Source organism: Daldinia loculata (assembly GCF_022478755.1).
Source record: "Daldinia loculata strain CBS 113971 unplaced genomic scaffold F4817scaffold_34, whole genome shotgun sequence".
Classification (NCBI taxonomy): domain Eukaryota; kingdom Fungi; phylum Ascomycota; class Sordariomycetes; order Xylariales; family Hypoxylaceae; genus Daldinia; species Daldinia loculata.
Window position 1 is genome coordinate 300,313 of NW_026054888.1, and position 27,016 is coordinate 327,328.

Consider the following 27,016-nt stretch of genomic DNA (forward strand, 5'->3'; position numbering starts at 1 on the left):
TTCTGGCCTCCATCCAGCAACATGATGGTTGGCTTGGGGAACTTCGTCACTAAACTAATAACCGTTAAAAGTTTCGTCACTAAATTGATAACTATTAAATTCTTTATTATTTACTGCTTATTATCTCCTGTGATAACCATAACTGCCTAAAGAACAGCTGTGGATTTGACACATTTTTCACTACGCTTTTAAATGGGAATACATTAGGTACTTCCTAAGAAAGGACAATAAAAACTCATGTTAACTTACAAGATATTTACCTACGTAAGTAAAAGAACTTTGTTAAAGGGTACCTTTGCTTACCATTTGGTATTAAGTATCTAGCATTTGTAATCCGAGCGAGTAAAAGTACAGTCAAATACTACGACTTTCAGTTGCTCAGTTCCGTCTATATTCTCCCAAAGTAACCTAGTTGAGACAAGGAGAATATTTAAAAATAATTCAAGCTAATTCCACAGAAATGAATTGTGTTCTTTTCAAAGATAAAACGGACAACCACAAAGCCTAGCCCCTTTCCCAAAAACACCTACCATTTAAAATGATGCTTCTCCTTACATTGTAGCTAAGTAAAAATAATACGTAATTTGGCTTTATTGAATTTTCAACAGGTCAGGTCCAAAAACCAACCAATTAGATACATGATACCGCGAACATAATGTACTACATATTAAGGAGTGATGGATGATAGTAAACGCCACACCTCCATCAATCTTAATACTGAATGTATCGTATCAATCCCCCTTTATCTAATCTTACCCCACTATCCTCCATCTCAAAGCCCTCTCTACTTCTTCCCCAGAGCAGCTTTCACAGCCTCCACTTCCTCCTCAAGCGGCAAGATATCCGGGAGCGGGCCCAGCGGGGTAATAGAATGGGGATTAATCTGCGTATGACTACGCGTGTAGTGATTCTTAATATGCAGGAAGTTCGTTGTGTCCTTGAACGCGGGATGCTTCCAGTACAGGTTGCGCGTGTAATCATGCAGGCGCGGGTACCCCGATCTGATGTCGCGTATGTTGCACTTGAAGTGCTGCACGTAGACCGGGTCGAACCGGATTAGTGTTGGGAAGCTGGCTCTTGTGTTAGTTACCATTATCAAGACTCGTGCCCTTTTTCTTATTTTTAAAAAAGAAAATAATCTTATACATAGAGGGACATCTCTCTAGTGTTGCCGCAAAAAGGGGTAAGGGGTAAAAGACAAAAAATCTCACAGTCTAACATCCACCTCCGTCAACTTATCCCCCAAGAAATACGGCCCCCCCGTCTCCTCCAAATGCTTCTCGGCTCTATCCAGCGCCTCAAACAGCGCCCTGACATTCCTCTCGTACGCCTCCTGGGTCGTCGCAAACCCGCTCTTATACACGCCGTTATTAATATGATCGTACGTCCACTCGTGCGCCTCCTCGATCTGCGGCCGCAGCGCCTCGGGATACAAATCGACCTTGGCGAACTCGGGCGGCAGCTGCTCGTTGAACACGGTGCCGAGCATGCGCAGGATCTCGCTGCTCTCGTTGTTGACGATGGTGTTGGCTTTTTTGTCGAAGAGGACGGGGACTGTAAAGCGTCCCTTGTAGTCTGGGTCTACTGCGAAGTATAGCTCGCGTAGATGAGTGTACTTCTCATGTCCCGGGACTGGGTCCGGGATCACGTTTTCTCCTTCAGCATCCTTGTCTTCCGGGGTAGGGAATCGCCATCCTGTTGAGATTTTAGTTTTCTAGCCGTGGATATATGGTTTCTATAAGCAGACATACCCTTCTCTCCCATATACCAATGCACGCTGGAGAAGGTGATAAAATCCTCCAACCCCTTAAGCTTCCTCGCGATCAAGGTACGTGTAGCCTGTCAATGGTTAGCCAGTTGGCTCGTCGCATATTAATATACAGGGTAGCAAGCAACATACCCAGGGACAAGCATAGCTAACGTAGAGATGATACCGGCCCTTCTCAGGCGGGAACTGCGCACCAGGCTCCGTAGAAATCCAATTACGGAACGAGCTGCTAAGACGCTTGAATTCGCCGCTAGTGTCTCCGGGCTTGACCCAGTCTGTGATCTTAGAAGCCTATTTCCCAAGTTAGAACCCATTTGAAATCATCTAACTAAGACTAAAGTCATCTCACCATCCTGATTTTCTGTTGTATATGCTTCTTCACGGGACTCGGTGCTGAATCTGCAAGTATGCCTTTATACTGTTGTTGTTTCTTTCCCCAGGTCGAATTAGTTCTTATAGACTGTGAAGAAGTTGAAATTAAACTTGACGATAACGATCGCTTCGCAACACGAGAAACTGCAAAATGAGGAGTAATTATGTTCATAGATGCGGGGAACGTTTACTTGTACAACTCCCCAAACCTAGACGCCTTTTATAGTTTTTAAATTTGAAGCTTTCTTCGTTGAGAAACAAGGCGTCTTCAAATCAGATGTTGTTGAAATGACGTGCGCTACGTAGCTCTATTCAGCTTTGTCAGAATCTCTCCTTACTGATGGCTTATACCACGATTACGGATCGTGACGTAAAAGGTTCTAGTTACCCTAGCATGACTAATCAGCTCTAAGTATGGAAGTGGAGCTGGACGGGAGCTGGACGGGAGCTATCTTGGATTGGATGTGGAGAAGTTCGTATAGCTCCAACTCAGACTAAGAAGTAGATGGATTTTACAAATAGGAGGAGGACATTACAAATAAGGGGACTAAGTAAGGTACCAAAGGACCTCAAATAAAATAAATAAAATGTAAGGACGGTCAATAGAGCGGCTTGGGTAAAACTAAGTCTATTTGCGACTAATTACCTTGGGCACTTGCGGCAGAAGCTGCAATTAAGCTCAAAAAGCAAATGATGCACTCTAATGGCGCATGCTAACCCCCTCCATACAAGACTTCTATCCTCATAATCCCTAAAACTGAATAAAATGCACGAGTAAAAAGCACCGCACAGTTCGTGGTATACTGGGCAGCTAGTCATCTAGCGGATGTGAACCTTGATGTATGGCACTTCCACGTCTTCCTCATCCAAGTCCTCAGCCACCATCTCGAAGATGAGCTCCTTCTGGTGTTCCGGAATGGGCTTCTTAGAGACAGTCTCCACAAGCTGGCTCAGCTTGAGCGGGTATCGCTCCTTTAACTTCGGGGGCGGGAAGAAGCTGGCGTAAAGCAGGCTTACTCCCGAGCTCAGCATGCTAATGTTAAGACCACGATTTTGGAAATCGTCTAGCAGCTCAGCTAAGGTTATATCTTCAACCTCAAATCGATCCCAAATCTTGTCTAGCGTGACCTTGCCGTCTGGTCCCCTGTATTCAACCTTGGGGCTGGCAATGGGCTCGCTGAAGCCAAAGAATGGTAGCGCGAGGTTGACAAACCCGTTCTTGTATTGCTCGATATCATCTTTTCCGTCGATGATCTTGTACAGCTCTAGGATAACAAGGCCTGTGACCAATGCCGTCGTAGTGGCGATAGCCGGGATGATCTTTCCGGCGATAAATTTCGTCTTGTGTTTATCAGCCTTCTCGATCTTGTAGTTGTCAGCTCGTAAGTTGCTAGCCGCTGTGATGAAATCAATATGATGATTGGTGTCATCGTCCTTCTCGAACTCGACGGGCGTCAACTTAAACCCGGCCAACTCGCTGGGCGCCGGGAGGCTGTAGACGATATTCTGTATCTCGGTGTTATCGTCAAATGCAGAGACGTTTTTGTTAGAGTTCGGATCCTTATAAAAGAGGTTAGTTGTGGCTCTTGTAAAATAAGAGTTAATGAATTGTGTACACTTACAGGGTCGCTATCGTTGGCCTGGATCTTGACACCCGGATCGGGTGAGAAGTCAGGAACGATCATGTTATCCAACACCTTCAGGTAGAGGTCCTTGTTCACACCCTTAGTCTTGATGCCATAGTTGAATGCGTGGAGGTTGGCAGCCGCAACGATGAAATCGAAATGAGTAGGATTCTTAGGGTCAAACTTCAATGGGTCCGGGGCACGTTTGGGGCCGGACCAGAAGGGAGTACCGCTGGAGGACACGGAATCTTTCGGGAAGTTGTAAAGGAGCTGCTGAATTGCGTTATTGTACTGCTTCTCGAATAGCATTCGCGCCCAGATGACACAGTCTTCAAAGCTAAGAGGCTTGTCCGTTACAAGGTAGTCACGAATCATCTCCAGAGTCGGCTTCTCGTTACCACCTTGCTTAAGTGTCGTGTCGAGATAATTGGGCTGAGACAGATACAAGTTGACTGTTTCGGCAGACTTCACGAAGGACGTCTCAAAAAGCTCGCGGGCCCACGCGATAGTGTGCTCAATCTTGTTCGGGAAACTTCTTAGAGTGCACATAGGGAACGATACCTCAGGAGGGTCCTGAGAGGACGAGTAGGATTCTGTTAGCATGGGGAGGACCACCTGTGTGTTTCCTTTAGTGCCGAGAGTACCGCTCTCGAGAAGAGGTTTACGGAAGAAGACACATCGTCGGTCAACGTAAGTTCGTGCCTCTACGTTGTCCAGAGCGTTTGTGACTCCATCCAAGGATTCCCAAAATTCCTTGTTGAAAATGTGCTCAGTTTCGGGGCTGACACGGTCTTTCAAGCACTCGATGTGGCCTACGAGCTCGGGGTTCATAGCCTGTACGGCCTTGGCAGCGCAGTCACTCTTCATCTGACCAACATCCTTAGGTCGGAACAAGAATTGACGGTTCAGATTGCTCTTCTCAATCGAGTCCATGTCGGTAACAGTAATCTTACCGTTAGGTCCTACACCTAGACCAATCATGGCCCAGTTCTTGAGCATTTCGCAGCCGATTGCACCCGCACCGACAAGGAACTGTTTGACATTTGCGATCTTGTCCTGGAATTCTTTACCAAAGACTGCGATTTGACCATCGTATCGAGATCCAATTGGTTTGCAGAGCTCCTCGGTTCGGGCACAGCTAGTAGGAAGAGACTCTAGCGAGTCGAAGTAGAACCACTGCTTGATCGGATGGAACTTTCCAGAGACAGCTTTTAGAACTTCCTGCGCAGTGAGACCGCCGAACAGAGCAGCCATGGGGTTAAGATCTCCCTGAGCCTGATAGCTGAGTTCCTTAATAAGCTTCTCGTCGATCTCAAGGTCCAACTTCTCCTTTTCGATGAAGGCCTTGACAGATGCGACAACAACAGCAGCATCCTCCTCGTTCTTCGGTCGGGGTAGACGACCCTGGGACTGAGCAAAAGCATGGAGTGCCTCAAACCCGACATGGAGCTGTTGGGGTCGGTCAAACTTGGCGAAATCGGAGATAACGAACTCGGGATCACGGATAGCCGCAGAAATCGTCTTGAATTCGAGGAATTTAGGCATCTTGACTTGCTGGTAGAGACCTCCGCTCTGATACGGACCAAGTCCGGAGACATCACCAATAGAAAAGGTGTAAGGACCCTTAACCGTTACTTTTCTCGGTTCAGCGCCGTTCAAAGCCTCCATACCCTTAATTTCGGAGAATGTAACGTAGTCGCCATCCTCTAAGCCGTGACGAGTCTCATCTAATGCGGAAACTAGACCCTCCTCGTCGATGCCAGCTACTATTCCGTTGACTGGGTTTTCGCCGGTCGCGTCGAGGCACGTGAATTCGCTGCCAAAGTCGCAGAAGATCGAGCCGAACAGTCCAAAGGTATCCGCAACTACAAAGTAAATACCTTTTGAGTGGCAGTAATCGCCGATAACTAGCTGAAGGTGGAGAGGGGTGTTGGTTAAGACGACAACTTGGTACTTGTCAAATTGGGAGAGGTTGTCACCAAGGCTGTTTAAGCTGTGGTTAACCCATGGTACTATCAGTAGGACGGTTACTCCACATACCTAGGTGATTCGTGAATGCCGACGGGTGTATAGGCATTCAACTCGGCGACACGGGGAGCTGTGACAGCATCGCGCGGCTTTCCCACATCGTCTGGGCGGAGGAAGAACTGAGATGATAGGTCGGCGATGGCAACGGGTGTGGGATCGTGGAGGGTTAGACTCTTGACACCAGCAAGAGCTATGTTCTTGGAGATCTCGACGCCGAGACCTTTCAAGCCAACAACAAGCACGTTGGATGCGCCCATGCGCTTCATGGCCTCGTGGCCGAGAACATAGAGCTGTCGGCTGTAAAGTGACTCGTCAATCTCGCTTTGGCCAACGGCAGAGTTATCGACCTGGACGCGGGTGACCAGGTCGACCTCAGGAATGCCCGAAGCCATTTTGGTATCCTGTTATACGGTTTATACATCAGTACTTGGGTATAAGCAAGCAGATAGTTATTCGGGTCTATGTAAAATAGCTGCCGTCAAATAAAACAGAGTAGCGATGGCGCACGAGGGTAGTAGGTGAAGAAGATGGGGTGTCTACTTACGGTCATGGTTCTCTTAGGGGAGAAAGGCAAATCTCCGTTCTCGTATTTGCGCTTCCCCAGTTTGGCGATATTTGCTCTACTGGAGCTTGCTTCTATGATACCTATGAGATGCGATAACGCAGGATACGGAAGTGGGGGAGGAGGTAGTAAAGGTTGGACGAGTGGACGAGTGGACGAGGCAACGATGGGAGGATGGGAGGATCAAAATGTACCCAAATAGAAGAAACCGACAACCCCACCACCAATACCAACAACCAACAACGAGGCTAGGCTGACGGATCAATCAGGCGGATAGATACGAAATGACGTAGTTGTTAACTGGCCAAAAAGAAAAGTGTTGGTAATATCGTGAGAGGAAAAGACCAGCTTTAAAAGAAGACGGTTAATGTTTTAAGGACACTTCTTCGAATAGGTTCGACTTCTTACGGCGACTGTAGTTTTAATGGGAAAGGGGAAAGGTTACTAAGGCAAGGTAGAAGATAGAAAGCTCTTGCACGTTTCCCGCCTTCCAAGAGCTAGCAGTTTGCCCGCCGGGTGCCTGTCTGAGGGCGGCATGATTTCTCAGCAAATCATGCACCGTCATGTCATGGTGGGGTTAAACGTGGCTAAACGTGGCTCAGCATTCAGGTACAGTGGATATGTACTTCTCACAGGTACACCAGGTGTGGCGCATACCTAGGTCGTAACTCTTCTTCACGTTTCCATAGAAATGTTGCCGCCACTGTTTCACAGGTATACACTCCACTTGTATTAAAACAAATCAACCTAGACTTTGAAAGGCCTTAGATATATTACTTTAGGAATAGTATAAAGGTTTCAGCTAATCATATAATATATTTAAATGAGCAACGTACCGTGTCTCGCTAGCAATTGAGGACATAAGTTGACGGGGAGGGTGGCCTCTTTTTTCTTTCTTTATCTAACTAATAATAACTAATAACTCGTATACTTTCTCTTTTTCCTATTCATACGCCCACAACCAAGCCCATAATAGCATAACGCTTACACGTACTAGTAGTAAGCCCATAACAGTAATACTTAAAACACAATAGACTGCTGATAAGTTAGGTAACTACCTAAGGTATAATTTGTCATCTCAACATTGAGTATCATCCTCATCACTGTCTGAAGAGGACTGGTTCCTTTTCTCTCCGTAGTTGTATGTCTATCTACTCGTTAGCCCGCTTCCGTTTGTTTATACATGTTACGCAAGGATAAAAGAAGAAGGGGATAACCAACAATGTGAGACCCAACCACTCTCAAGCCGTGCTTTTGGGTACTGACGATTGCAGCGGTAACAACTCCCCGGTTATTGGAGATAGGGGCATGGTAGTTAGTTGAGCCAATGTTTACGCCGCCGGCCTAGGAGTAAAGGTAGTTAGTTAGTTAGCCCTCTGCTTCACCCCCTTTCTTAATCATGCTATAAAACAAGTACTCATGACGAACCGTCTGATTTTCCGCAGCCTTTCGATCAAGATCCTGGATCCATCTGAACAACTTGTCCGAGATGCTAATGAATCCCGGTCGGTATTCCCCGTCAAACTTAGGCATGCTGGCATGATTCTTTTCAATGGAGACGGGTGCGATACCCGGCAGCGTAGCCGAGGCTTTGTCTACTATGAACCCTATACTCTTCTTCTTCACATAGGTCGGCAGTCCCTCGAAGTAACAGGCAATCTCGATCCAAGGGGGCGTTCGATCTCTCGCCTTGATCAGCTGGGCAAAATTGTTGTTGATCTCGACTAGAGCCTTGGATCTCTCTTCCAGGTCTTTGATTAGGTCCGCGTTGGTAGTCGAAATTACAGACATCAGCTTAGTTGCAATCTCTGCCCATCTCGCTTGCTTAGCACCAGCAAAGGGTGTCCCTAGGAAGATCATCCCGCACACCTTCGCTATCAGGTCCTTCTTGGCTGCGTCGACACCCAGCTGTTTGGAGACTGCATTTGCACAGACAATACCGCCGAGGCTATGGGCTACGAAGATGAGAGGCCGGTCTGTCTATGAGGATCGTCAGTACATACACACCCAACAATGAGGACGTCCCGAACGTGACCAGCGGGGCGGGCAGGCGAAAAGGAAGGCAAGTAATAAATATGCGGATGAAGAAAGGAGAGTTGGGGGATGCTTAGCCTCCCGCGACTACGCCATGAATGTGCAACTCACACTACTCGTCCGAGTTCTCAGACCAATCAAGTCATCGAACAGAGCGGAAGAATGATTATCAATAGTTGTTGTAGGGGGCACATGCTTTGGCCCAAAGAGGGGATAGAAATGGGCAATCGAGGCGTTGTAGCCGAACGAGAGAATCCGAGCGTTGGGACATTTGGAAGGAAGAAGATCCCTAGGCCAGAAAACAGAGATTGGGTTCTCATCGCTAGGATCAGACGTCCAAGTCGTGACTCTATTGCCATTCAGACCGTGGACAAAGACAATGCTGTAATAGTAACCCAGACAGTTAGAATATTTGCATTCGGACTTATGTAACACAATCAAGAGTCTCTTACTCGACTTTGGCATCCTTAGGGTCGGCTAGGGTATTTCCAAGTCCATAAGCATCCTCCATTGTAGAGCTTCTATGAGGTTATCGGACCGTAATAAGTAGTGGTTAGTAGCTGAAGTAGTAGGTGTATTTGTGATTGTGTCTGATGGGCGAGACTTAGTATAGTGATCAGACATTCTGCGAGGAATTTGAAGAAATCTCTCGTCCATTTATGGGATAGATATTCCGCAAGGCTCTGAGTGGCGTCTACTGATTTGGTTACCGAACCTAGTCAGCGTACTCGTCTACCACATCCGCCGCGTGTCCCAGCCACCCACCCCCTTTCGTTCAAATTTTTATACGCCGCTTATTATTGCAATACCCCCTCCGCCCCTAGTTTCCCATTATTAAGCGACTAAGAGAATAGAAAATCCCGCATCAATTGGAGACGTTATCTGTTGGAGGTGATGCGGCTGAAATTCAGGTCCCCGAGAAGGTATCGGATGTCCAACCACTCTTGGCACACCCAAGGAGCCTCCTGGTCCTCTTTGAAGTTGCCCCCCCGGGTTTACTGCTAGTCCATTATCGATGCTAATAAATGATAGACGTACCAGTGCCTTCCCAAATAAAATTATTTTCCTGTTGGAATGCATAGTCATTTTATGTTCCCTCTTTTCCAACATTATAAGTCAAGAAAGAGTTCTCTTTAAGCACGGATCTCGATGGCCGACACGACCAAGCTACTCGATAGGGAACTCCCATCTTCAACGGCAATGGTCAACCAACCTATCAATGGATACCTCTCTCCAGGAACCATTGGGGAAAATAGCGGGATCTATGCAGGAATAGTCCACGGGGGCAGTCTCATTGGTGAGCTTCGCATCACAGCAATAAAAACTAGTAGATACTGATGCCATCGTCTTCGATAGGAACACAGAATGGTTAGCGAATTAGACTAATTGTCACATCGAGACAGCCAGCTAACACTAATAAGTTCACAATCACGCACCGGCCCCGGATTCTACGGCAACAAAGACCCGATCTGACATCTTAAATTGGCTCTGCCCTCAGGACGCCCTAGTAGCGATGAAGTCACCCGTTCAAGGTCAGGATCACAAGCGAGCTCATCCTAAGGCTGGAAATAGATTCTTAGAGTCGACCGAGTTTCAAGACTGGCTTTCCATGAAGGAAAAAAGACTCTGGGGTACTGGTCCACGTAGGTCACACCCTAAGAAACCTTGGATAGGCATATATTTTAACTAATTACCTACTGCAGCGGGTGCTGGCAAGACGTTTCTAGTGTAAGAATCAGGCTTTCGATGTCATGAGATATCTTAAGAAGCTACTGACGGCCCTGGGCAGCTCAAGAATCCAACGCAGGATGTATGAGCTTCAGCAGGGATTTACATCTAATGGCGGCAAATCCGGAACCGCGTTCCTCTATATGCATCATAACCGTTCATACTCCTGCGAGAAACTCCTCGGCTGTATATTGCGCCAGTTTATTGATGATAAGGATGAAATCCCCAGCACGATTCGAAACGAGTGGGGTGTGCACTCGGGAAGCAAAACAACAATTACAGCGGACAGACTTGTACAGCTCATAAGGGACATTGCGACCAACCACAAACTATATCTTGTCGTGGACGCGTGGGATGAATACGCTCCCATGGATCGAGAGCGGCTTCTTAAGCAACTCATGGAGTTGGGTGGCTGTCTCGCTCTACTAATGACCTCGAGATTCATTGGAGATCTCGACAAAGGCTTAGAAGGCTTCAAACGTGTAAACATCTCGGCAAACGAGGAAGATATTCGAAACTATGTGAATTACTGTATCAATACCAACTCTCGTCTAGCAACATTCTGTAACTTGAGCTCAGAGCTAAGGCACGAGATCCGAGGTGTCATAATTGAAAAATCAGGGGGGATGTAAGTGCTTTCCTTTTCGCATCTTCAAAATCTGTCTGCGGGTAGACTGGTTACTGATAAATACACCCACCCACAGGTTCCTTCTTGTCCGGTTGCACATGGAGTCCCTAGAAGCCGAAGATGTGGTCACTCTCTACGACGTCCGGAAGAAACTCGCTAGCTTCAGTAACAATCTCACGGACAAATATCAAGACATGATGGATCGAATCGGCAAACAAACACTACTGCGCCAGGAGATAGCAATCAGCACCCTAGCATGGATCACGTACGCCCAAAAGTCTTTAACTGTGAATGAGCTACGACACGCCCTCGCTGTAGATCTAAAAGACGGCCGCTTCAAACCAGACAAGCAACCTCTCCCTGATGATATCCCTGCCTTCTGCTGCGGGATGGTTCTAGTGGAGAAAGGCACCCTGCAACTGGTGCATAACACTGCGATTGAATTCATGCGCAGTTTAAAGGAAACGGACGAGCGCTTCATAAATTTTGACGCCACCATCTCTCACGTCTGCGCTGCCTATCTGTGCATCCCTGAGCTTGAACAGCCTGACGACACCGATAACAGTATGTCCTATGCTACTGACTTATGGGGCGCGACACCAAATATGTACGATGATACAGAGATCTTCATGATACAGAGCGGTAAGAACACCAAGCATCTGGGCAACAAACGGACTCCAGAGAAGCTTACCTTCCCTGCGAAACTCCGATTATACCCATTGGTTATATACGCGGCAACACACTTAGGCCACCACCTTCGAGCCATGTCAGATGTTAACCTCGTCACTGAGAGTGATGCTCTGAACAAGGTCATCTCCATCCTCAAAGAGAAGCCTAAGCGCAATTTCTACGAGAGATTGCTGGACTATACAAGCTCTTACCCTCCTCAAGCCTTATCACAGCAAAGGTTTTCTCTCTTAAGTGTCGAGTCGGAATCGGAGTCCGAGCTCGAGTTCGATCCTGAGCCTCATATAGATAACTCGTCCTGGCCTAGTAGTGTCGATGAATGTGACCCTCTACTGACACGACAGAGTGCCAACTCTGGGGCACGCCTCGCCTCTCTTAATGCGGAAACGACTAATGTGGCGATGTCAGCATGTCGAGAGATAACTTCCCTTCACCTTGCCGCCTACCTCGGTGTCCCACAACTTGCCAAGCAGCTCCTTTCGGATCCATCTCTGGTCCATGTGAAGGACTTCGATGGTTGCACCCCGCTATCTATCGCCCTCGCAGCATGCCACATCGAGACGGCTCTACTAATTCTTGAAGCTGGTGCAACACTGGACCTCTTTTCGACCGAGGGATGCCATCTGCTACTCCTTGCTGCCCAATCAGACTCTTCGGCCAGCATTGTGGTACGCCGTATCCTCAAAGAAGCTCTCCTCATTCGTGGTCAAGGCAAGAATTTTGTAATTGAGTTTCTTAGCTGGCTGTGGCGCTTCAGCGCGACTAAGGCGGTATACTATTCGGCCAAAGTTGCGAGAAATTGCCGAAAGGGGTGGACGAGAGTGACTCAGGAGCGACGTGGAGAGCCAAGTCACTTGGAAAGGACACTACAAATAGCTCAAGGCCATGCTCTAGGCGTACCAACGTCATTTCCTGCGAGAAGGGGGACGATTACCTTCGTAGACCTACCAGTGGACGGAGAGACGGGCCCCAGTTCATCTTTGTCCTCGCACACATTGCGGAGAAGACGACCGGCTAGAACAGTGAGCGAGGCGGTCCTGTCCCCCAGTGAATATGCGAAGCGAAATTATCTAAAGCTAGTAGCTGCGGCCTTCCAAAACGATACAATGACCATGAGGAGCTTGATCGAGAAGAGGCGAGTAAATCTCGACAGGAGTGTAAGGCATCAGCGTTGCTATTGGCCGCTAGTTAACCTAGCTCTCTTCATGGCCGTAGAGCGCAAAGAGATTGATGGGGTGAAGATTTTAGTGGAGGGAGGAGTCGACGTTAATTCCCAGGACTACGACCTCCGTACGCCGCTTCACCGGGCCGTCGCACGACGAAAATCCAAATTAGTCAGGTTCTTACTGGAAAAGAATGCGAATGTGAATGCCAAAGATGGCAGGGGAGACACCCCATGGGTCCTAGCCGTCATTAACAGGGACGAAGATAGTACGTGCTTCATCATCATCATCATCACTTACGAGCTCTAACAAATTGTGATAACAGTGTCAAAACTCCTCATCCAGCACGGGGCAGACGTGAACACCCAGGGCCCAGATGGGAATAATTTGCTCTACAGTGCGGCAGCCTGTGGAAATATCAGCGACGTGCGATTTCTCCTCAGCCAGAGGGTAAACCCTTCCATAACCACGAATTATTTCTGGGCGCCTCTCCACTGGGCGTCAGCAAATGGACATATCGACTGTGTCAAGTTACTCCTTGACGCCGGGGCCGAGGTGTCGCCGGTGAGCGACACGGCTCTAACGCCTCTAGACCTAGCCATCGAAGGCAGGAAGGTCGATATCGAGCAGCTGCTGAGGAGCAAGGGCGCTAAACGCGGCGATGAGATTAGGGAAGAACACGGTGGTCCGAGATACTCATACCGGTACGGATCAGAGAGCGAGGATGACGAAGACGAGAACGAGGAAGAAGAGGAAGAAGAGGATGAGGAAGGTGAAGATTATTTCGGCACGGCTTCCTTACAAAGAGAATAAAATAGCCCTACCTAGTTGACTATAAACATTACATATTGCGCTTTCCAGTTGTTATTATCACAAAACCGATACGTATTTGAAAAGGAGAAAAGAAAAACTGCCAGCTAAACAAAATGATATTAACATGTTTGAAAAGTCAATTAATATCAATATAATAATTTTAATAAAAAAAACGAAACCTTTTAAAGCTAGGTAGGTAGTCTTAATTCTAATATAATTATATATAAGGTAATTTAATCCTAAAACTACCCCTTTCCCCCTTTTTTAGTTATTCTTATCTTATATAAGAGGTAGGTACCCTCTTTTCAATAGCAGCGAGACAACATGTAAGAGTATAAGAATGTCTTTTTGCAAAACATCGTGACTTAATCTTGTTCCACCCATCGTACAAACCTCCTTATCACATATTTTCATTCATATGCACTTTCAGCAAGGAAACGAATAAATGTCTTGTCACGTCCCACGTCCTGGTTGAGATTAAACTGAAACTGTTTAGTTTGAATTCATTCCATTGAGCCTTAGATCAACACTAGAAGCTAGAACGACGGCCCATTGCCCTCAGCTAAACCCTCCTTCGCAGAAAAGCGTCTAGTATACGCACCCTATTCCCGACCCCAGATAATTATATACCTCATCCTGTATGTATAACTGGCTGCTCCTTGCCTCGGTCCAGTGTTCATCAGTAGAAACCCAATTAAGCCTCATTAAGTAGAGTCCTCAACTCATTCTATATTCCATAAATCATCAGTCGTGCGCCGTTGTGACGGGTCTCTCGTTTAATGAGCGTGAAAACCTCGGAGGCATCGAATAATTATGTTTCCTGTACCATGCAAATGCTAAGTCCCTGGCAGAACCGTTATTCCTATACCGCCGTAGTGAGTGTGAGAATGAGTAAACCTGTCCGCGCGCCGTTTCACTGTCCTTCCGATGTCATTCCATGCTGCTAACCACGTAGTTATTAAGGCGATGTAATGCTACGGCCGAGAAATCTAATTGGCCTAAAGGATGGATGCGAATCGAATATTTATAAGTTTTTTTCTCTCTCTCTTTGGATATTAAGTTAAAATATGAAGTATATCTCTAAGCGCATCAGAGGAAGAATAATAATATAAGGGCGAGGATGGAATTAGATGTAGCTCCGCCGTTTAAAACGGCGGGCGCCCCAGCTGTGGAAACCGGATTCGGCGCCGTTGTGCTGCCCGGTACTGTAGCAGGCGATGTTACCGTAGGCGTTGCCGTAGACGTGATGCTGCTACTCGCTGACGAAGTAGGAGCAGGTGCTGGAGTCGAGTTAGATTCTCCATTACTGCTGCTGGTGCTTGTTGTACTCGACGTCTCAGTAGAGGTGCTAGCTCCCGAAGACGAGGAAGTGAGGATTTCTGAAGAGCTGAGAGAAGAGAAAGTGCTCTCCGAAAAGCCAGAAGAAGATATACCTTCCGTTGGACTAGAAGTAGAAGAAGCTGTGCTCTCGGAAGAGCTAATAGGAGTTGTTGCTTCTGAAGAGCTAGAAGAAGAAGAAGTAGAAGAAGGAGATGTGCTCCTCGACGAGCTGGAAGTAGAAGAAGACGAAGACGTTCCTTCTGAAGAGCTGGAAGAAGACGTACTCTCGGATGTAGAAGACGTACCCTCGGATGTAGAAGACGTACTCTCGGATGTAGAAGACGAGCTTTCGGGAGTAGAAGACGACGTGGCTGAGAAAGTTGGTGTGTTTGAAACTACACCAGTCGAGGTGTTCGGCGGAGCTCCACTACCTGTAGATCCTCTGGGAGTGCTTGTGACCTCTTTCTCAGGGGCACTTTGGCTCGAAGAGACGGGAGTAGGGTTGTGTACATCGCAGTAATAGAGCCATTGATTCATTCGATCATCTGCGTAGTTCTTGGTACCGGCTTTCCACGTTCCCCCGTTATTTACAATGCAGGTCTGGCAGACTCGACGGTATTGCATGAATACAGAGTCTGTGGTGCAAAGCTGGGGTACCTTTCCAACACTCTGGGCCTCTATAACAGCGTTGTTGCAAGTGGAATAGCAAGTAGATGGTAACGTCTCATCGCGTTTATTAAAAGGTAGGAATTTCCTCACTATCGCTGTTGGATAACCCGGCTCTGGTGTGCTCGAGGGCGGGTATGCCGTAATACTCGTCTGTGATTCATAGTCGCCTGTAGAGGTCCAGATAGTGGTGGTTATGCCCGAGATAGTCTCTTTAAGCAATTCGAGCTTGGGAGGATCAAATATATCATAGCTTAACCCAAAAGCCGGCGGTGCAAGGTCAAAGTAGCCGTCCGTAGGAGGATAGTACCCTGTTTCATTATCACACCATTGAACGGGGGTATAAACTGGTGCTGGTATACAATAGCTCTGGCTCTCGCAAACGTATTCTTGATCCGGAAGATCAGGCCAGATACTACACCCATTCGGCTTTGGAGGAGAACAGACGGTTCCAGGTGGACATCCCCAAGTCAAGTCGGATGAGGCGTTATAAGCAGGTACGTTGAAGGTCGGAGAGTTGGTCGCCGCGGGACAGACAGACGAAGTGACGGTGGTTGGTGGTACTGTAGTGGTAATATACTCCGGTACTATAGTAGTAATAAATTGCGTCGTAATGAAAGTTGTAGTACTTAGCACCGAATCGGTAACTGAGATCTCCGAAACGGTGAGAAACGTAGTAGTAGATATCACAGTAACAAACAATGTAGTCTCTTCAGTTGCAGTCACGGTAGCAGTGTCCGTAGTTGCTGAAGCTGAAACGGACACAGCAGTTGTCGTTAGGGTGTCCGTGAGCGTCGACAGAATGCTTGTTGTATATATCGAGATACTTGTGTAGGTTGACGTGCTATATTCAGTCGTGGTCAATGTTCTGTCGGATATAACCGTGGTTGGGATCTCGGTTGTGAAGGTGAGAGTAGCCGTAGTGACAGTAGGTACGAGAGATGTATAAGTCGTCGTCGTCGTCTCTATGTCAGTAAGTGTAGCGGTCGTCGTCTCCTCATCGGTAGTAGTGGTTAAGGAGATAATAGTCTGGTTATTAGTACGCGTAACACTATTAGTACGCGTAACATTATTAGTGCGCGTAACAGAGATAGTAATGGTCCTCGAGTCGGTAACAGTCTCTGTATCTGTCTCTGTCTCTGTCTCTGTCTCTGTCTCTGTGTCCGTTACTGTATCCGTCACCGTGTAACTATAACTGACAGTATCGAATACGGTAGTAACGCCGCTTCACTAAGTGTTAGCTATCTCATAGCTTCATATATAACCAGTATTACTTACTAGACTGTAGTAGTTTCCGTTTCGTAGCAGATCTCCGTAGTCGTCTCCGTAGCCGTCTCCGTAGTCGTTTCGTAACAAGTTTCGGTAACTGTTTTCGGTTTACAGGAGGGCCAATGCGCTTCGGAGAGAGAAGCTTGCGCTCTTGTGAGCCAAGTTAGGGCGATGACCGACAAGGCCCCAAACCGATGGACCAAAACCATTATAGCGCAGATGAGCGTTGTTAAATTGGTTGATTGCGCCTCAGGATGTTGAACGAACCCCCGATTTTAGGATGTGTCTTCGTAGCGAGCGTCCGTCCGTCTATAGCGAGCGACTCTTGTATCAAGAGCTTAACGGTAAGTTGAAGGAGAAAACTACCGATGAGGAAGATGCTTTGTAGCTCACAGCTTATATCTATGAACAAAATAGATACTGGCGAGGTAAGCGAGGCTTTGAGTTCCTTTCAGCTAAAATCCGAACAACTAACTGGGCGATATTTCTAAGAGCTGACTAGCATGGGGCCTAGTAGACTTATCCTAGACGATTCTCTTATAGCTGAACTTCAACGAACGTCGTTAGCTCAGTAACAGGCAGCTGGTTTACCCTTTCTAGCTCAAGGCTAAGGCGTGTCCTAATTGCTTGTACATAGAGCTGCTGTCTACGAGAAACAGAAGCAGAAACGTAGTTCCATGAAATAGAAAGCTATGGGGTAGCTCTAAAAGAGGGACAGCAGCATGGATAAGGCTGAGAGCGAGAGTAGGCGGGAACAGCAATGTCAACACGAGCCATTGGAATCGACAGGTACCAAGCTTAGTTGCATATCAAGTACAGAATACGGATCAAGTCTGCATGCGTAAAATCCCCACGACAGTCGTGTGTAACCTGGTATCCCTGCGAAGAAAAAAAGCCCGTCAGCCCGCCAGTTGCACCCCTGGACACGATTGTGTGGAGGAGGGTGCCGATGTATTGTACATCGATGTTGGTACCACTACCCCGGACCGCCATATTCGAGTTCTCAGCTAGCCTTCGCGGCGAGCAATAAGAATCCAGAACCATCTACTCCGAGTACTAATAATTTACCTTGAAACATTGCGAGCAACAGTAGACGATGTAGAGCTCAAAGTTAATAGGAAGGCAAATTGCAAGGTGACATACTGTATTGAATAAGAAACTGGAGCAATACAAAAAGGCGGACAAGCACAAAAGTGCGTGGCCAAGTCCGCAATAAGCGAAGCGGATGCCAGGACGAGGTATGCAGGTTAGCAAGGCATTTGAGGGACGAGGCTCTTCTGCAACCAACAGAGAGCAGCCGCACAACGCATCGGACTACAAACCCAAGTACCTAACAAGGGTCTAGGCAAGGGGCGATAACGGGTCGAGATACTGGGCATGGGTCAGGATACGAAGGCGGGGCATGTGGTGTATACCATCGTGCATTGCGTATCGTATACTATACAGCACAATAGTCTATACAACCTCTCATTGAGGTAGGTAGTTGCCAAGCCCGAGATCGTGCGTAAGGCGGGTCTCTTGGGACGGGACTGCAGGGGTCCTTGAAGGATGAGTGGACGGATTCAATGTTCGCTGCATCTTGTCACGTCTACCATAGCCAACGGCAACGTACCCTGAGGTGAAGACCGAGCAGAGAGTGCGTAGTACCATCGTTCGTATGCCTTAGGTAGGATTGCCACTTGTTGATACCTAATAAGAGGCTTGTGGAAGCAGTACTTGCAGGATCGAAAGAAGACTGACTATTAGATCCAGCCAATAGGGTGGCAGTGTCATCATCTTTGCCAAAATATTAATAAATTTGATAGACGTGCCGCTCGTTACACAAATCGGCGGTATCGAAGACTCTCTTACCCAAGGTCGCTATGTAGGTCGCGGACAGATGGGCATACTTGGTTATTTTCCCGGTTTTCCAGGCACGACTTCTTGTACTTAAAGCCAATGCCCCGCGATTACGGGAATCATGATGAATCCTCTCGACTCCTTGAATCAGCTATACCTCGGTAAGATGAGATAGAACGTAGCTATAGTCGTATGATGATGAAAGATGAAATATTAACATATTGGCAAGATACCTAATTGGTAGAAATCACCTCACTCGTATACCTATCCTTCGTACGAAGGATTCTTAAGAGGCCGCGAGGTGTGCTCGGACAACCTGGAAGACAGACCACATACGGGAGGTGCCCAATCTCGAAGAAGCCGGGCGGGGTAGGTTGAAATCTCGTCACTTACATACGGGTGTGTAGTACCCGTTGTACCGTTCCAGCCATGTGGGATGGATCAGACGTTAGGAGGCGTAAGGTAGAATGTATCGTGGTAAGCTTACCGCGGAGATGGACTGGGTCGTAAGAATCTCTTTTGTGTAGGTAGTGTTAGTCTATCCGTCTCTCTGTGCAACTGTGTAAAAGTCTCTGGAGATAATTGGGAGCACCACCGAGTGAACAAGGCTTCGATACGGCGGGGTCAGGTTACCTGAGCAAGAAATAAAAAGAATTGAAAATTAGCGCGTAAAAAGCTTAGTGTGGTGATGCAGAGAATTTCTATCAAGAATTCTTCTAACTTGTTAAGGTTATAGATTACGTCTATCCCGACAGTTTTAGTCTAGGATCACCGAAAGTTGCGGTTTAGTTACTAGTTAATTAGACAGTTGTATTAGATAATAGATCCATAACGAGCACTACATAGGTACCTACATAGGTACCTAAGGGACTGATGATAGGTATGTGATAATGGTGGTTAGAATGATGTTATATTGGTAAAGATTCTGGTACCCCACTTCTAATTAGGAGAAATCTTATATACCATAGCAGAGCTTGGTGGGTCTATACAACTATTCCGATTTTTAATATTATTTTATATACGGATATCATTGTAATCAGGTTGGTACATTCTATAAAATAAAATGATTCTAAAAAGTGGAATGGTTTCGTAAAATAGAACGATTTTGCTATTCACGTGACTTTCACGTGACCTCCACGTGATTTTCACGTGAAAAATGGGGCAAAAGTCAAAAAAAGTCAAAAAATCAGAAAGACTGGTCCTCGAACCCACAGCTCTTGCGTTTGTGTAACCATAAACCCCACAATTAATTAGAAGGTTGAAAGTTTAAAGTTTAAACGTTTGAGCTAATGGGACAAGGTGGCCAATCTCATCGAATTATTTCGGAATAAAAATTTCATTAATTTTAGCCCTTATAACCTTTACTTCGGAAAAAGTACAATTTTAACTTAGAAAAAAAAAATTTTAAAATTTTTTTTTTTTTTACTTTTTACAACAAAAACAATTAGAACAATTGTAATACAAGTAACGATTGTATAAAATGGAATGGTTTTACGGTTGGAGAACGGTTTTTACAACGTAAAAATTTAAAAATAAAAATCAGCCCCACTAATATCCGGATCCAACCAATCAGAGGCCTTAAAACTTAAAAACGTTGCACCATTTCGTGGGTAGAACCGTTCCCTGAAACCCCCCACCTCCGCTATGGTACCTAGGTACCTAATGCACTTATGCATTGCACCTTCCAACAGGACCTAACAGCCCTAAGGATATCAAATTGCTAAGTGGGAAACGAAAGTCCCTCACATTAGGTACCTCACTAACTACCTCCTAGTCGAAGTCGGGGATCGGACAATGTTTTTTCTCCACTTCAGCCATTCTTTTCTCTTTAAGCACCTCCAACCCTCCAACAAAACGGAATCTTCGCCAAGGTTACAAGCTACTCTATTTATATTGTGCTAATACAGGGTTACTTTTAGTTCCAGAGAGTTGGGAGAGCCAGTTATTGTCTTCCATACAGTCATACGAATAAGACCCGAAGACTGGTTCCCTAGTCCGACATCTAGCCTGGTTTGCAACGTCTCTTTGCAACGTCTCTCTTCTTTCTCGGCTGGCGATACCTTATTCGTTCTGGTCAAGAGTTGCCGATATGGCTCTACCGATATCGAATACATCCCTAAATGTTCTCCATGAGAATGGCTACATAGTAGGTAGTTGGGTATATGGTATGCGGATTGATCAACTCTAAATATGCGCGAACGAGTGACCAAAGTTCCCCTCATTCCGATTCTGAAGTTGTATCGACAACTCATACTACCTCGACCTAATTCAATAGTGTATGCATCGAGCTTGTCTGCAGCAAGGATATGACTTCGTCCAATGAGAATACGGTAAGGACATTCTCACGTTATTTACATGCCAATCGAAAGAAGCTATCTTACAAGGATAATTCTTACATGTGTGTCTCTTCATCTATGTCTTCGACGTTCCATTGGAAGCTGGCTCGGTCGTCTTATCCAATGTTATGACCATCGTACATCTTATTGACTCTTACGTACAGATTCTCAGCTCCAATTCTTGCATTTTTCTCTTAGACTCGGCACAATTGCCGTATTCTCAGGTGTAACTACCATGGCTTAGTTGCGTGCTATGTTGCATGATGGTTCAAGACAAGAAGAAACATGCTAATATCGATTGTTCCTCTTACGCTTATTCTTGTCGACACATAGATACTATGTCACGTCAAGCCGGTAGTATCTGCGGCCAAAGACAAGGCTGAGTCTTCGAGTGAGCTGACCTAGTCGGTCCAGTCTACCCGGCCACCCTCCACTGGTGGCCATGTAAATGCGGGAAAGTCATTCTCGGCTCTCGAACCTCTGCGGGAGAGAGGCAAAGTCTTAACCTAGGCTCTTTGTCCTTCTAGTCGTCTATTTAGATTGATGTGCAACTATCAACCCTCCAATCACTACAGGTAGATCCCCACGGAGATTGTTTCTACTTGGTATCACTTGACTAGCAAGATTCCAATAATCTACCGCGAACCCGAGTAGCTTTGAGAGATCTTTTTGTTCCGTCACGTTCTGACTTTATTTTACCACGTTTTTACGCCCGTGGCCACCGTGTGGGCCTCATTTGTTGGCTATTCTAGACAAAGAACGGTTCCCTTCAACCTTCCAGATTCGTCTTGATCTTTATTTCCTCGGCCGTCACCTTACGCGACAAATCCCTTAGGTGTTAGTATCTTGGCAACCCAAACTCAAGGCTGTCATTGATTCTTAGTTCTATATTGTACCAAGTATTTCATTGTTGTGGTGACTTTGCCTCAAGTTGGTCTGATGGGTGTCCAACCCGCAAATTCAATCCCTGTCGCGAAATGAGCCTCACTCATATTTTCAATTCTCTCCTCAACTAAACCATTCGCCGTATTTCTCATAATCGGCAAACATAGCAACAACACACGATGTATCGGTCTAGAATATCCTGGTTAGCCTTTGCCATGAGATGGCTGGCTGTATCTGTCCATGGCCAGCTTTCGGGATGGATAGAAAATCAGCAGAACGCAACTATGTGTCTATGGGACATGTTTCGGAGTAAGACTCTATTTTAGCCTGATTTATCGCAGATAACTAATACATGAGTAGTTGCTACGCTCGGAGATACAGTCTATATAGATGGCGGTCAAATATACTGGGTTGCAGGTCTCACAGATGGATCAATAACGACAGTGCCAGATGGTAAGGCGTATTACAGTATATCTTGTTCAAGTACGTTTTATTCTAACTATTCATCTCTAGACAATCTTCTAGGTCGAATCTACAAGTTCAACTTTAGTACGCCCTTCAACACAAGCTCGAATTTCTCGGAAATTCTCACCCAAAACCCCATAGCAACGGGCCCTAATGGTGACGCTGCGAACAATTTAGCTCCTAATTATTACGGCGGAGCATTACTCGCCAATGACCATGAATTCTTCACATATGGTGGCTTAATAAGGCTAGCTAGTGAAGAATCACCGCCAGGTGCCGATGCCACGGTCGAATATGTGGCGTCGCTATACGGAGCCGATAAGCCTAGTTTCAATACGGGGCTCCGTTATAGAGAGCTCCCTGACGGCGTGACTCGATATGTTACGAACGGGGGCGCAGCCAGTTCCCCGTCTGAGAATAAGGCATGGTTTTTTGGAGGGTATCGCTCCGAATCTTTTGGCCCAATTTACAGCGGTGCCCCTAGTGAAAATGTCACAGCGTCAAATACGTCAGATTACCTTATTACTCTAGATATGGCCACCCAAACACAAGAGACTTGGGATAACACGACTCTCGGTCAACATACCCCAAGCCGTGCGGACCCTTCCGTAGTCTGGGTTCCTGTTGGTGAGCAGGGCATTCTAGTAGTAATGGGTGGTGTTACATACCCTGGCTACCTAAACGCCGATATGCTCTCTACGAATGAGGCGCAAAGTGTAAGTACATCCATTAGGTTTCTGAAGATAACATCACTGACTTGCTAGCAGAAAAAGGACAGCCCAGGCTTCATGAGAAACATTGACATTTATGATGTTGCGAGCAAAAAATGGTATCAACAGCCAACCGATGGTAGTCCACCCCAACTTGCGAGGGGATGCGCGGTAGTTGCCCCTGCTGAAGACTACTCAAGCTTCAACATCTACTATTACGGAGGTTATGATGGGCTTGATGATGGAGGTCAGTTTTACGACGATGTATGGATCCTAACGCTGCCATCATTCATGTGGATGAAGGTATATTCCGGCACGCCCGAACATGGTCGGGCTGGTCACCAATGCGTTATGCCTTACCCAGACCAGATGATAGTCATTGGGGGCCGCCGAGCAAATATAGGCACGGGTGGTCCTTCATGCCTCGATGGTGAGAACCCGGGAATTCTCCAAGTTTATAACCTCACGGAAAATCACTGGATGGATTCATACGACCCAACCAGCTGGAATCATTATGGGGTTCCCCAGATGATTCACGCTATGATAGGGGGTGACGCCTCTGGTGGTGCAACAGTGACTGCCCCGAGTCCCTCAGGCTGGGAGGATCCTGAACTTGGGAAAGTCTTCGCTACTGCATATCCCACGTCAAAATTGATTACGCACTACCCTTACAGCACCGTGGGCGCTGGCAATGATACTCGGGGCATGTACGGAGGTGATGGAGGAGGAGGAGGAGGCACGCCTTCTTGGGTAGCACCTGTATTGGGTGTAGTCCTTGGCCTTATATTTGTCACGGCAGTCGTTGTTGGGATTATCCTGTATAGGAGACGGAAATATTTGAAAAAGAACGGCAGCGAGCCCTCGACTGATGAAAACGGCAACAGGATCTTATCATGGATGCAAGGCCAGAGCAATGGTAAGGCACCAACGATCACTACTGATGACGCTCGCACTCAATGCGACGAGTTGGAATGTCGAGGCATTACACCTGCGCGGTCAACGCCCGGGCCAGAAATGGAAATGGTCACTGAGATGCCAGAAACGTCTATTGTAGAGCTCCCGGGTATGTTTCAACGCTCGCTATGATAGCCGATTTACCTGCTAACTAAACTACTTCTATAGATACCTCGCCCCCAGCTGAACTGGCAGGAGACACGTATGCCAATTTGGGCATGGCATCTATTATCGGGACGAACGGGAAATCGCCTCTCGCCTCAAACCCGCAAACTCATTATACTCCCCATTCCATCTCCACGCCGACCAGCCACCCCGGACTTAACTCAACCCACGAGCTCTCCACAGGCGTCAGCTCCTCTCAACCCCCGAGCTACACCGCTGAACGACCCGACTCTCCCGCCCTAGGCAACAATGACGCCCGTTTTGACTCTATCGCTAACGCTATTACCACGGATGTCCCCACAACCGTGGCCCCGAATGCCGGTGCCCCTACAAGCCAAAAAGCAGTCGTCAGTGGTTTAAGCGGCATCAGCGACCGTGAGAAAGCGCACCTACGGCAAATCAGCGACGCATCGACAGACAGCCAAGTCACGACATTAGCGCCAGCGCCGCCACCAGCGTCATCGCGCCATATAATCGAATGGCTTCCGGAGGCAAGTCCCCCACTACCTGTTAGCCCGCCGAGCGTCTCAGGTGTAGATGGGGCCCCCGAAGCTCCCGATTACGTGAGCGTACCTCAGCCCACAGCGACATTAGGTACGACCAATACGGGGAGTCCACGGCCGAGCATGTTCCGCGAGAACGGGGTTGACCTAGATGAAGGCGAGAAGCGGTGATGAGTTGAAAGAACGTACTCTACTCTACCTTCGGCGGGAATTGTGCCCGGAATACACGACCTAGACAGGCACACGATAAGTTTAGGAGTAAAGGAATAATATCAGAAACTACCTAACCTACGCATATGGGCGAAAAAAGGAGAAGGCGGGAACCATGTGTTTTTTTTTTTTTTCAATGAAATTTAACTACACTGCTCAACTATAGATACCACGGCATGGGAAACACCCTGGAGGGAAAGGACGGGATACGCCGGACTGTGTTTAGGAGGTTTAGAGCCAATGCTCCGTATATAACTACCAAAAGATGTTCCTAAGAGGTAGGGACTCGACGTTGGCACATATCATTTTGGATATTCGATGACTGGACAGACACACAGGTGGAAGCAAGGGGATGGATGTCTACGGGTTCCGATGTGGAAATTACGGGATGATGTACGACATGAATTTTACAGGATAAGTATAAGTATAGTGGTTGACGGGGTCAATCAGTCGCTAAATCGATATTTCTAATGATAAACGTTAATTCAGTTGATCGGTTTCTTCATTTGCAGTGACAGTAGATTTAAGAATAGCTTCATTTATTATTATTATTCTTGTTAAGAGTCTAGGGCTGATGGTCTAAACAAGCAGGATACCATACATAGCCGTAGTTCAATACGTTCCTAGACTATACGCACACTTAATCCGATCAGAGCCCATGTCTAGACCTAGGGACATGCCCATTGGAAAGTCGGATGCGGTCATTTCCATGCTATCTAGGAATCTCCCTTCCTTAGGCCTGTAGGATTTTCCTTCTACTTGTTTGTTGATAGTCCGCATGATCCGCTCGATAGCCATGGCATATCTTGGCTTCAACAGCAAAAACATTGACAAACACGAGTAGCAGCCCCGTGACTAAGGGCCGCACTCTACCGCACTCTTGGCCCTATTGCAACAAAGGCATATTTGAATCAGGCCTTCGCCTTCTCGATGGCTCCTATCGCCGCGTCCGCTTCTATGATCCGAACATTAAAGCCGGCTGCTTTGTGCTCGCTTATTATTGCGAAAAAAGTGGTCAATGGTTTCTCAACCCTTCTTTCGGCCTGGCTTCCCTCGACCTCGCCCACGGGCTGCCCGACCCCTGGTAACGGTGCTCCCTCTACTGGATCTAGTAGTTGGGGCAGCATCGGCTTCTTCCTTCTCACTTTCCTCTTCGTCTCCCTCTTCTTCGCTCTCGTTGTCTTCAGCTTCCTCGTCGTCTTCCTCGGGTTCTTCTTCGACGTCTGGCTCTACGCTCTCTGCCTTCGCCTTCGCGGCAGCTCGTTTCTGGCTCCTAGCACCTCTTGCAGTTGGCCGACCCGCAGGACTACTGGGAAACGGAGTCTCCTGATCGGTGTCGTCGATGGTACTAGACCTTCGCGTCTTCGTCGTGGTACTACCAGCGACGCTCGCCGCATCGGCCGTGGCGTCGTGGCCTCCTCTAGTGCTGCCACGCTTGCGCTTCCTACCAGGAACCGTGTGCTTTTCGTGACTTTCCGCTTCTGCATCTGACGGGGCCGATTCTTCACCAGGTCCGGCCGCCGCGCGGGCCCACATGAGATCATGAAAGTCGTCCGCAGGTAGGTCGAAATAATTGTACTTCTGCTCAGGAGGCTCCTCATCTTGGCCTTCGGTTTCGCCCTTAACGTAGTCGAAGGCGTTATCGCGCTCGTCTATGGCATCCATATTGTAGAAAAGCCGTAGTTTGTCCCATATACATGGTATGCGCGTGTGCGTCTCGACGTCCGGATCGAACCCATGGTTGCGGAGATGTTCCGAAATAGAAATCATGCGAAAGTGTTTATGAATCCCTGTAGACAATTAGATCGCAAAATTAAAGTAAGATCCATAATTGCGCTGCGCATGGTGCGTACCCGACGGTTTCCAGCGAATAACTGCTTTAAATAGGGAAGATTCCTGATCGTCGGTCCAGAGGTTGTTGAGGATCTCAGATGGCGGAGGTAAATTAGGCTTGGAAGCTGTAGGAGTATCGGCGGCTCGAGGGGTATCTGCAGCTTGCGGCGTGTCGACATCCATGGCATCGTCATCGCGCGCGGGAGTCGACGACGCTTTTGGCGTTGACACCTCTGCTAAACCGCCGGCCTTAGACTTCCTTTTGGGAGGCATATTGGCCTTCTCGGGAGGAATTGGCTATTAAAAATTCTTCCGGTATAGTATTATTTTAATTTAATCGACCTATCACCAGGTAGGAATGTATGCCATGAAGTTAATATGTTGAAAAAAGTGAAACTGCCGAGACATGGTGATGACTGTTAAATTCAAATTAAACAGAGCTTTAGGTATGTA

At 47.2% G+C, this 27,016-nt stretch overlaps 7 protein-coding genes across 7 annotated transcripts; 2 read left to right on the forward strand and 5 right to left on the reverse strand.

Moving 5' to 3' along the window:
* Positions 1-424: 424 nt before the first annotated feature.
* F4817DRAFT_157397 (glutathione S-transferase) lies at positions 425-2,675 on the reverse strand. The gene is made up of 6 exons (XM_049298045.1): positions 2,529-2,675; positions 2,118-2,448; positions 1,901-2,059; positions 1,752-1,839; positions 1,212-1,695; positions 425-1,070 (listed from the first exon to the last, which is right to left on the reverse strand). Exons 2-6 carry the CDS (start codon positions 2,310-2,312, stop codon positions 785-787), a joined length of 1,212 nt encoding a protein of 403 aa, XP_049157808.1. The 5' UTR covers positions 2,313-2,448; positions 2,529-2,675; the 3' UTR covers positions 425-784.
* Positions 2,647-6,529, reverse strand: F4817DRAFT_157400 (uncharacterized protein). The gene is made up of 4 exons (XM_049298046.1): positions 6,338-6,529; positions 5,806-6,194; positions 3,763-5,749; positions 2,647-3,700 (listed from the first exon to the last, which is right to left on the reverse strand). The coding sequence occupies exons 1-4, from the start codon at positions 6,341-6,343 to the stop codon at positions 2,960-2,962; spliced, it is 3,123 nt and encodes a 1,040-aa protein (XP_049157809.1). The 5' UTR covers positions 6,344-6,529; the 3' UTR covers positions 2,647-2,959.
* Positions 6,530-7,433: 904 nt separating this feature from the next.
* On the reverse strand, positions 7,434-8,900 carry F4817DRAFT_359662 (uncharacterized protein; the record flags this gene model as incomplete). The annotated part of the gene is made up of 5 exons (XM_049306190.1): positions 7,434-7,502; positions 7,577-7,699; positions 7,784-8,335; positions 8,501-8,771; positions 8,842-8,900. 5 exons carry the CDS (start codon positions 8,898-8,900, stop codon positions 7,434-7,436), a joined length of 1,074 nt encoding a protein of 357 aa, XP_049157810.1.
* Positions 8,901-9,205: 305 nt separating this feature from the next.
* F4817DRAFT_157429 (uncharacterized protein) lies at positions 9,206-13,466 on the forward strand. Its single transcript, XM_049298047.1, has 8 exons — positions 9,206-9,312; positions 9,422-9,686; positions 9,746-9,757; positions 9,811-10,032; positions 10,093-10,117; positions 10,179-10,745; positions 10,822-12,863; positions 12,921-13,466. Exons 2-8 carry the CDS (start codon positions 9,539-9,541, stop codon positions 13,406-13,408), a joined length of 3,504 nt encoding a protein of 1,167 aa, XP_049157811.1. The 5' UTR covers positions 9,206-9,312; positions 9,422-9,538; the 3' UTR covers positions 13,409-13,466.
* A 960-nt stretch (positions 13,467-14,426) lies between these two features.
* F4817DRAFT_157469 (uncharacterized protein) lies at positions 14,427-17,194 on the reverse strand. The gene is made up of 3 exons (XM_049298048.1): positions 17,139-17,194; positions 16,673-17,083; positions 14,427-16,619 (listed from the first exon to the last, which is right to left on the reverse strand). The coding sequence occupies exons 2-3, from the start codon at positions 16,870-16,872 to the stop codon at positions 14,498-14,500; spliced, it is 2,322 nt and encodes a 773-aa protein (XP_049157812.1). The 5' UTR covers positions 16,873-17,083; positions 17,139-17,194; the 3' UTR covers positions 14,427-14,497.
* A 4,744-nt stretch (positions 17,195-21,938) lies between these two features.
* F4817DRAFT_317234 (uncharacterized protein) lies at positions 21,939-24,691 on the forward strand (the record flags this gene model as incomplete). Its single annotated transcript, XM_049300780.1, has 5 exons — positions 21,939-22,032; positions 22,084-22,176; positions 22,237-22,904; positions 22,956-23,961; positions 24,021-24,691. 5 exons carry the CDS (start codon positions 21,939-21,941, stop codon positions 24,689-24,691), a joined length of 2,532 nt encoding a protein of 843 aa, XP_049157813.1.
* A 561-nt stretch (positions 24,692-25,252) lies between these two features.
* Positions 25,253-27,013, reverse strand: F4817DRAFT_341825 (CT20-domain-containing protein). The gene is made up of 2 exons (XM_049303813.1): positions 26,584-27,013; positions 25,253-26,520 (listed from the first exon to the last, which is right to left on the reverse strand). The coding sequence occupies exons 1-2, from the start codon at positions 26,834-26,836 to the stop codon at positions 25,757-25,759; spliced, it is 1,017 nt and encodes a 338-aa protein (XP_049157814.1). The 5' UTR covers positions 26,837-27,013; the 3' UTR covers positions 25,253-25,756.
* Positions 27,014-27,016: the final 3 nt, after the last annotated feature.

What these genes read in the sequence shown, in the direction of transcription:
- F4817DRAFT_157469 (XM_049298048.1), bottom strand. Translation starts at nt 16,872, where the DNA reads ATGGTTTTGGTCCATCGGTTTGGGGCCTTGTCGGTCATCGCCCTAACT. An exon ending in ACGGAAACTACTACAGTCTA is followed by an intron (nt 16,620 to 16,672) that starts GTAAGTAATACT and finishes CACTTAGTGAAG; the next exon opens with CGGCGTTACTACCGTATTCG.
- F4817DRAFT_341825 (XM_049303813.1), bottom strand. Translation starts at nt 26,836, where the DNA reads ATGCCTCCCAAAAGGAAGTCTAAGGCCGGCGGTTTAGCAGAGGTGTCA. An exon ending in TATTCGCTGGAAACCGTCGG is followed by an intron (nt 26,521 to 26,583) that starts GTACGCACCATG and finishes AATTGTCTACAG; the next exon opens with GGATTCATAAACACTTTCGC.
- F4817DRAFT_157429 (XM_049298047.1), top strand. Translation starts at nt 9,539, where the DNA reads ATGGCCGACACGACCAAGCTACTCGATAGGGAACTCCCATCTTCAACG. An exon ending in ATTGAAAAATCAGGGGGGAT is followed by an intron (nt 10,746 to 10,821) that starts GTAAGTGCTTTC and finishes ACCCACCCACAG; the next exon opens with GTTCCTTCTTGTCCGGTTGC. An exon ending in CATTAACAGGGACGAAGATA is followed by an intron (nt 12,864 to 12,920) that starts GTACGTGCTTCA and finishes TTGTGATAACAG; the next exon opens with TGTCAAAACTCCTCATCCAG.
- F4817DRAFT_157400 (XM_049298046.1), bottom strand. An exon ending in GGCATTCACGAATCACCTAG is followed by an intron (nt 5,750 to 5,805) that starts GTATGTGGAGTA and finishes CAGCTTAAACAG; the next exon opens with CCTTGGTGACAACCTCTCCC. An exon ending in AGGCCAACGATAGCGACCCT is followed by an intron (nt 3,701 to 3,762) that starts GTAAGTGTACAC and finishes CTCTTTTATAAG; the next exon opens with GATCCGAACTCTAACAAAAA.
- F4817DRAFT_157397 (XM_049298045.1), bottom strand. Translation starts at nt 2,312, where the DNA reads ATGAACATAATTACTCCTCATTTTGCAGTTTCTCGTGTTGCGAAGCGA. An exon ending in TTGGTATATGGGAGAGAAGG is followed by an intron (nt 1,696 to 1,751) that starts GTATGTCTGCTT and finishes AAATCTCAACAG; the next exon opens with GATGGCGATTCCCTACCCCG. An exon ending in ACGGAGGTGGATGTTAGACT is followed by an intron (nt 1,071 to 1,211) that starts GTGAGATTTTTT and finishes CACAAGAGCCAG; the next exon opens with CTTCCCAACACTAATCCGGT.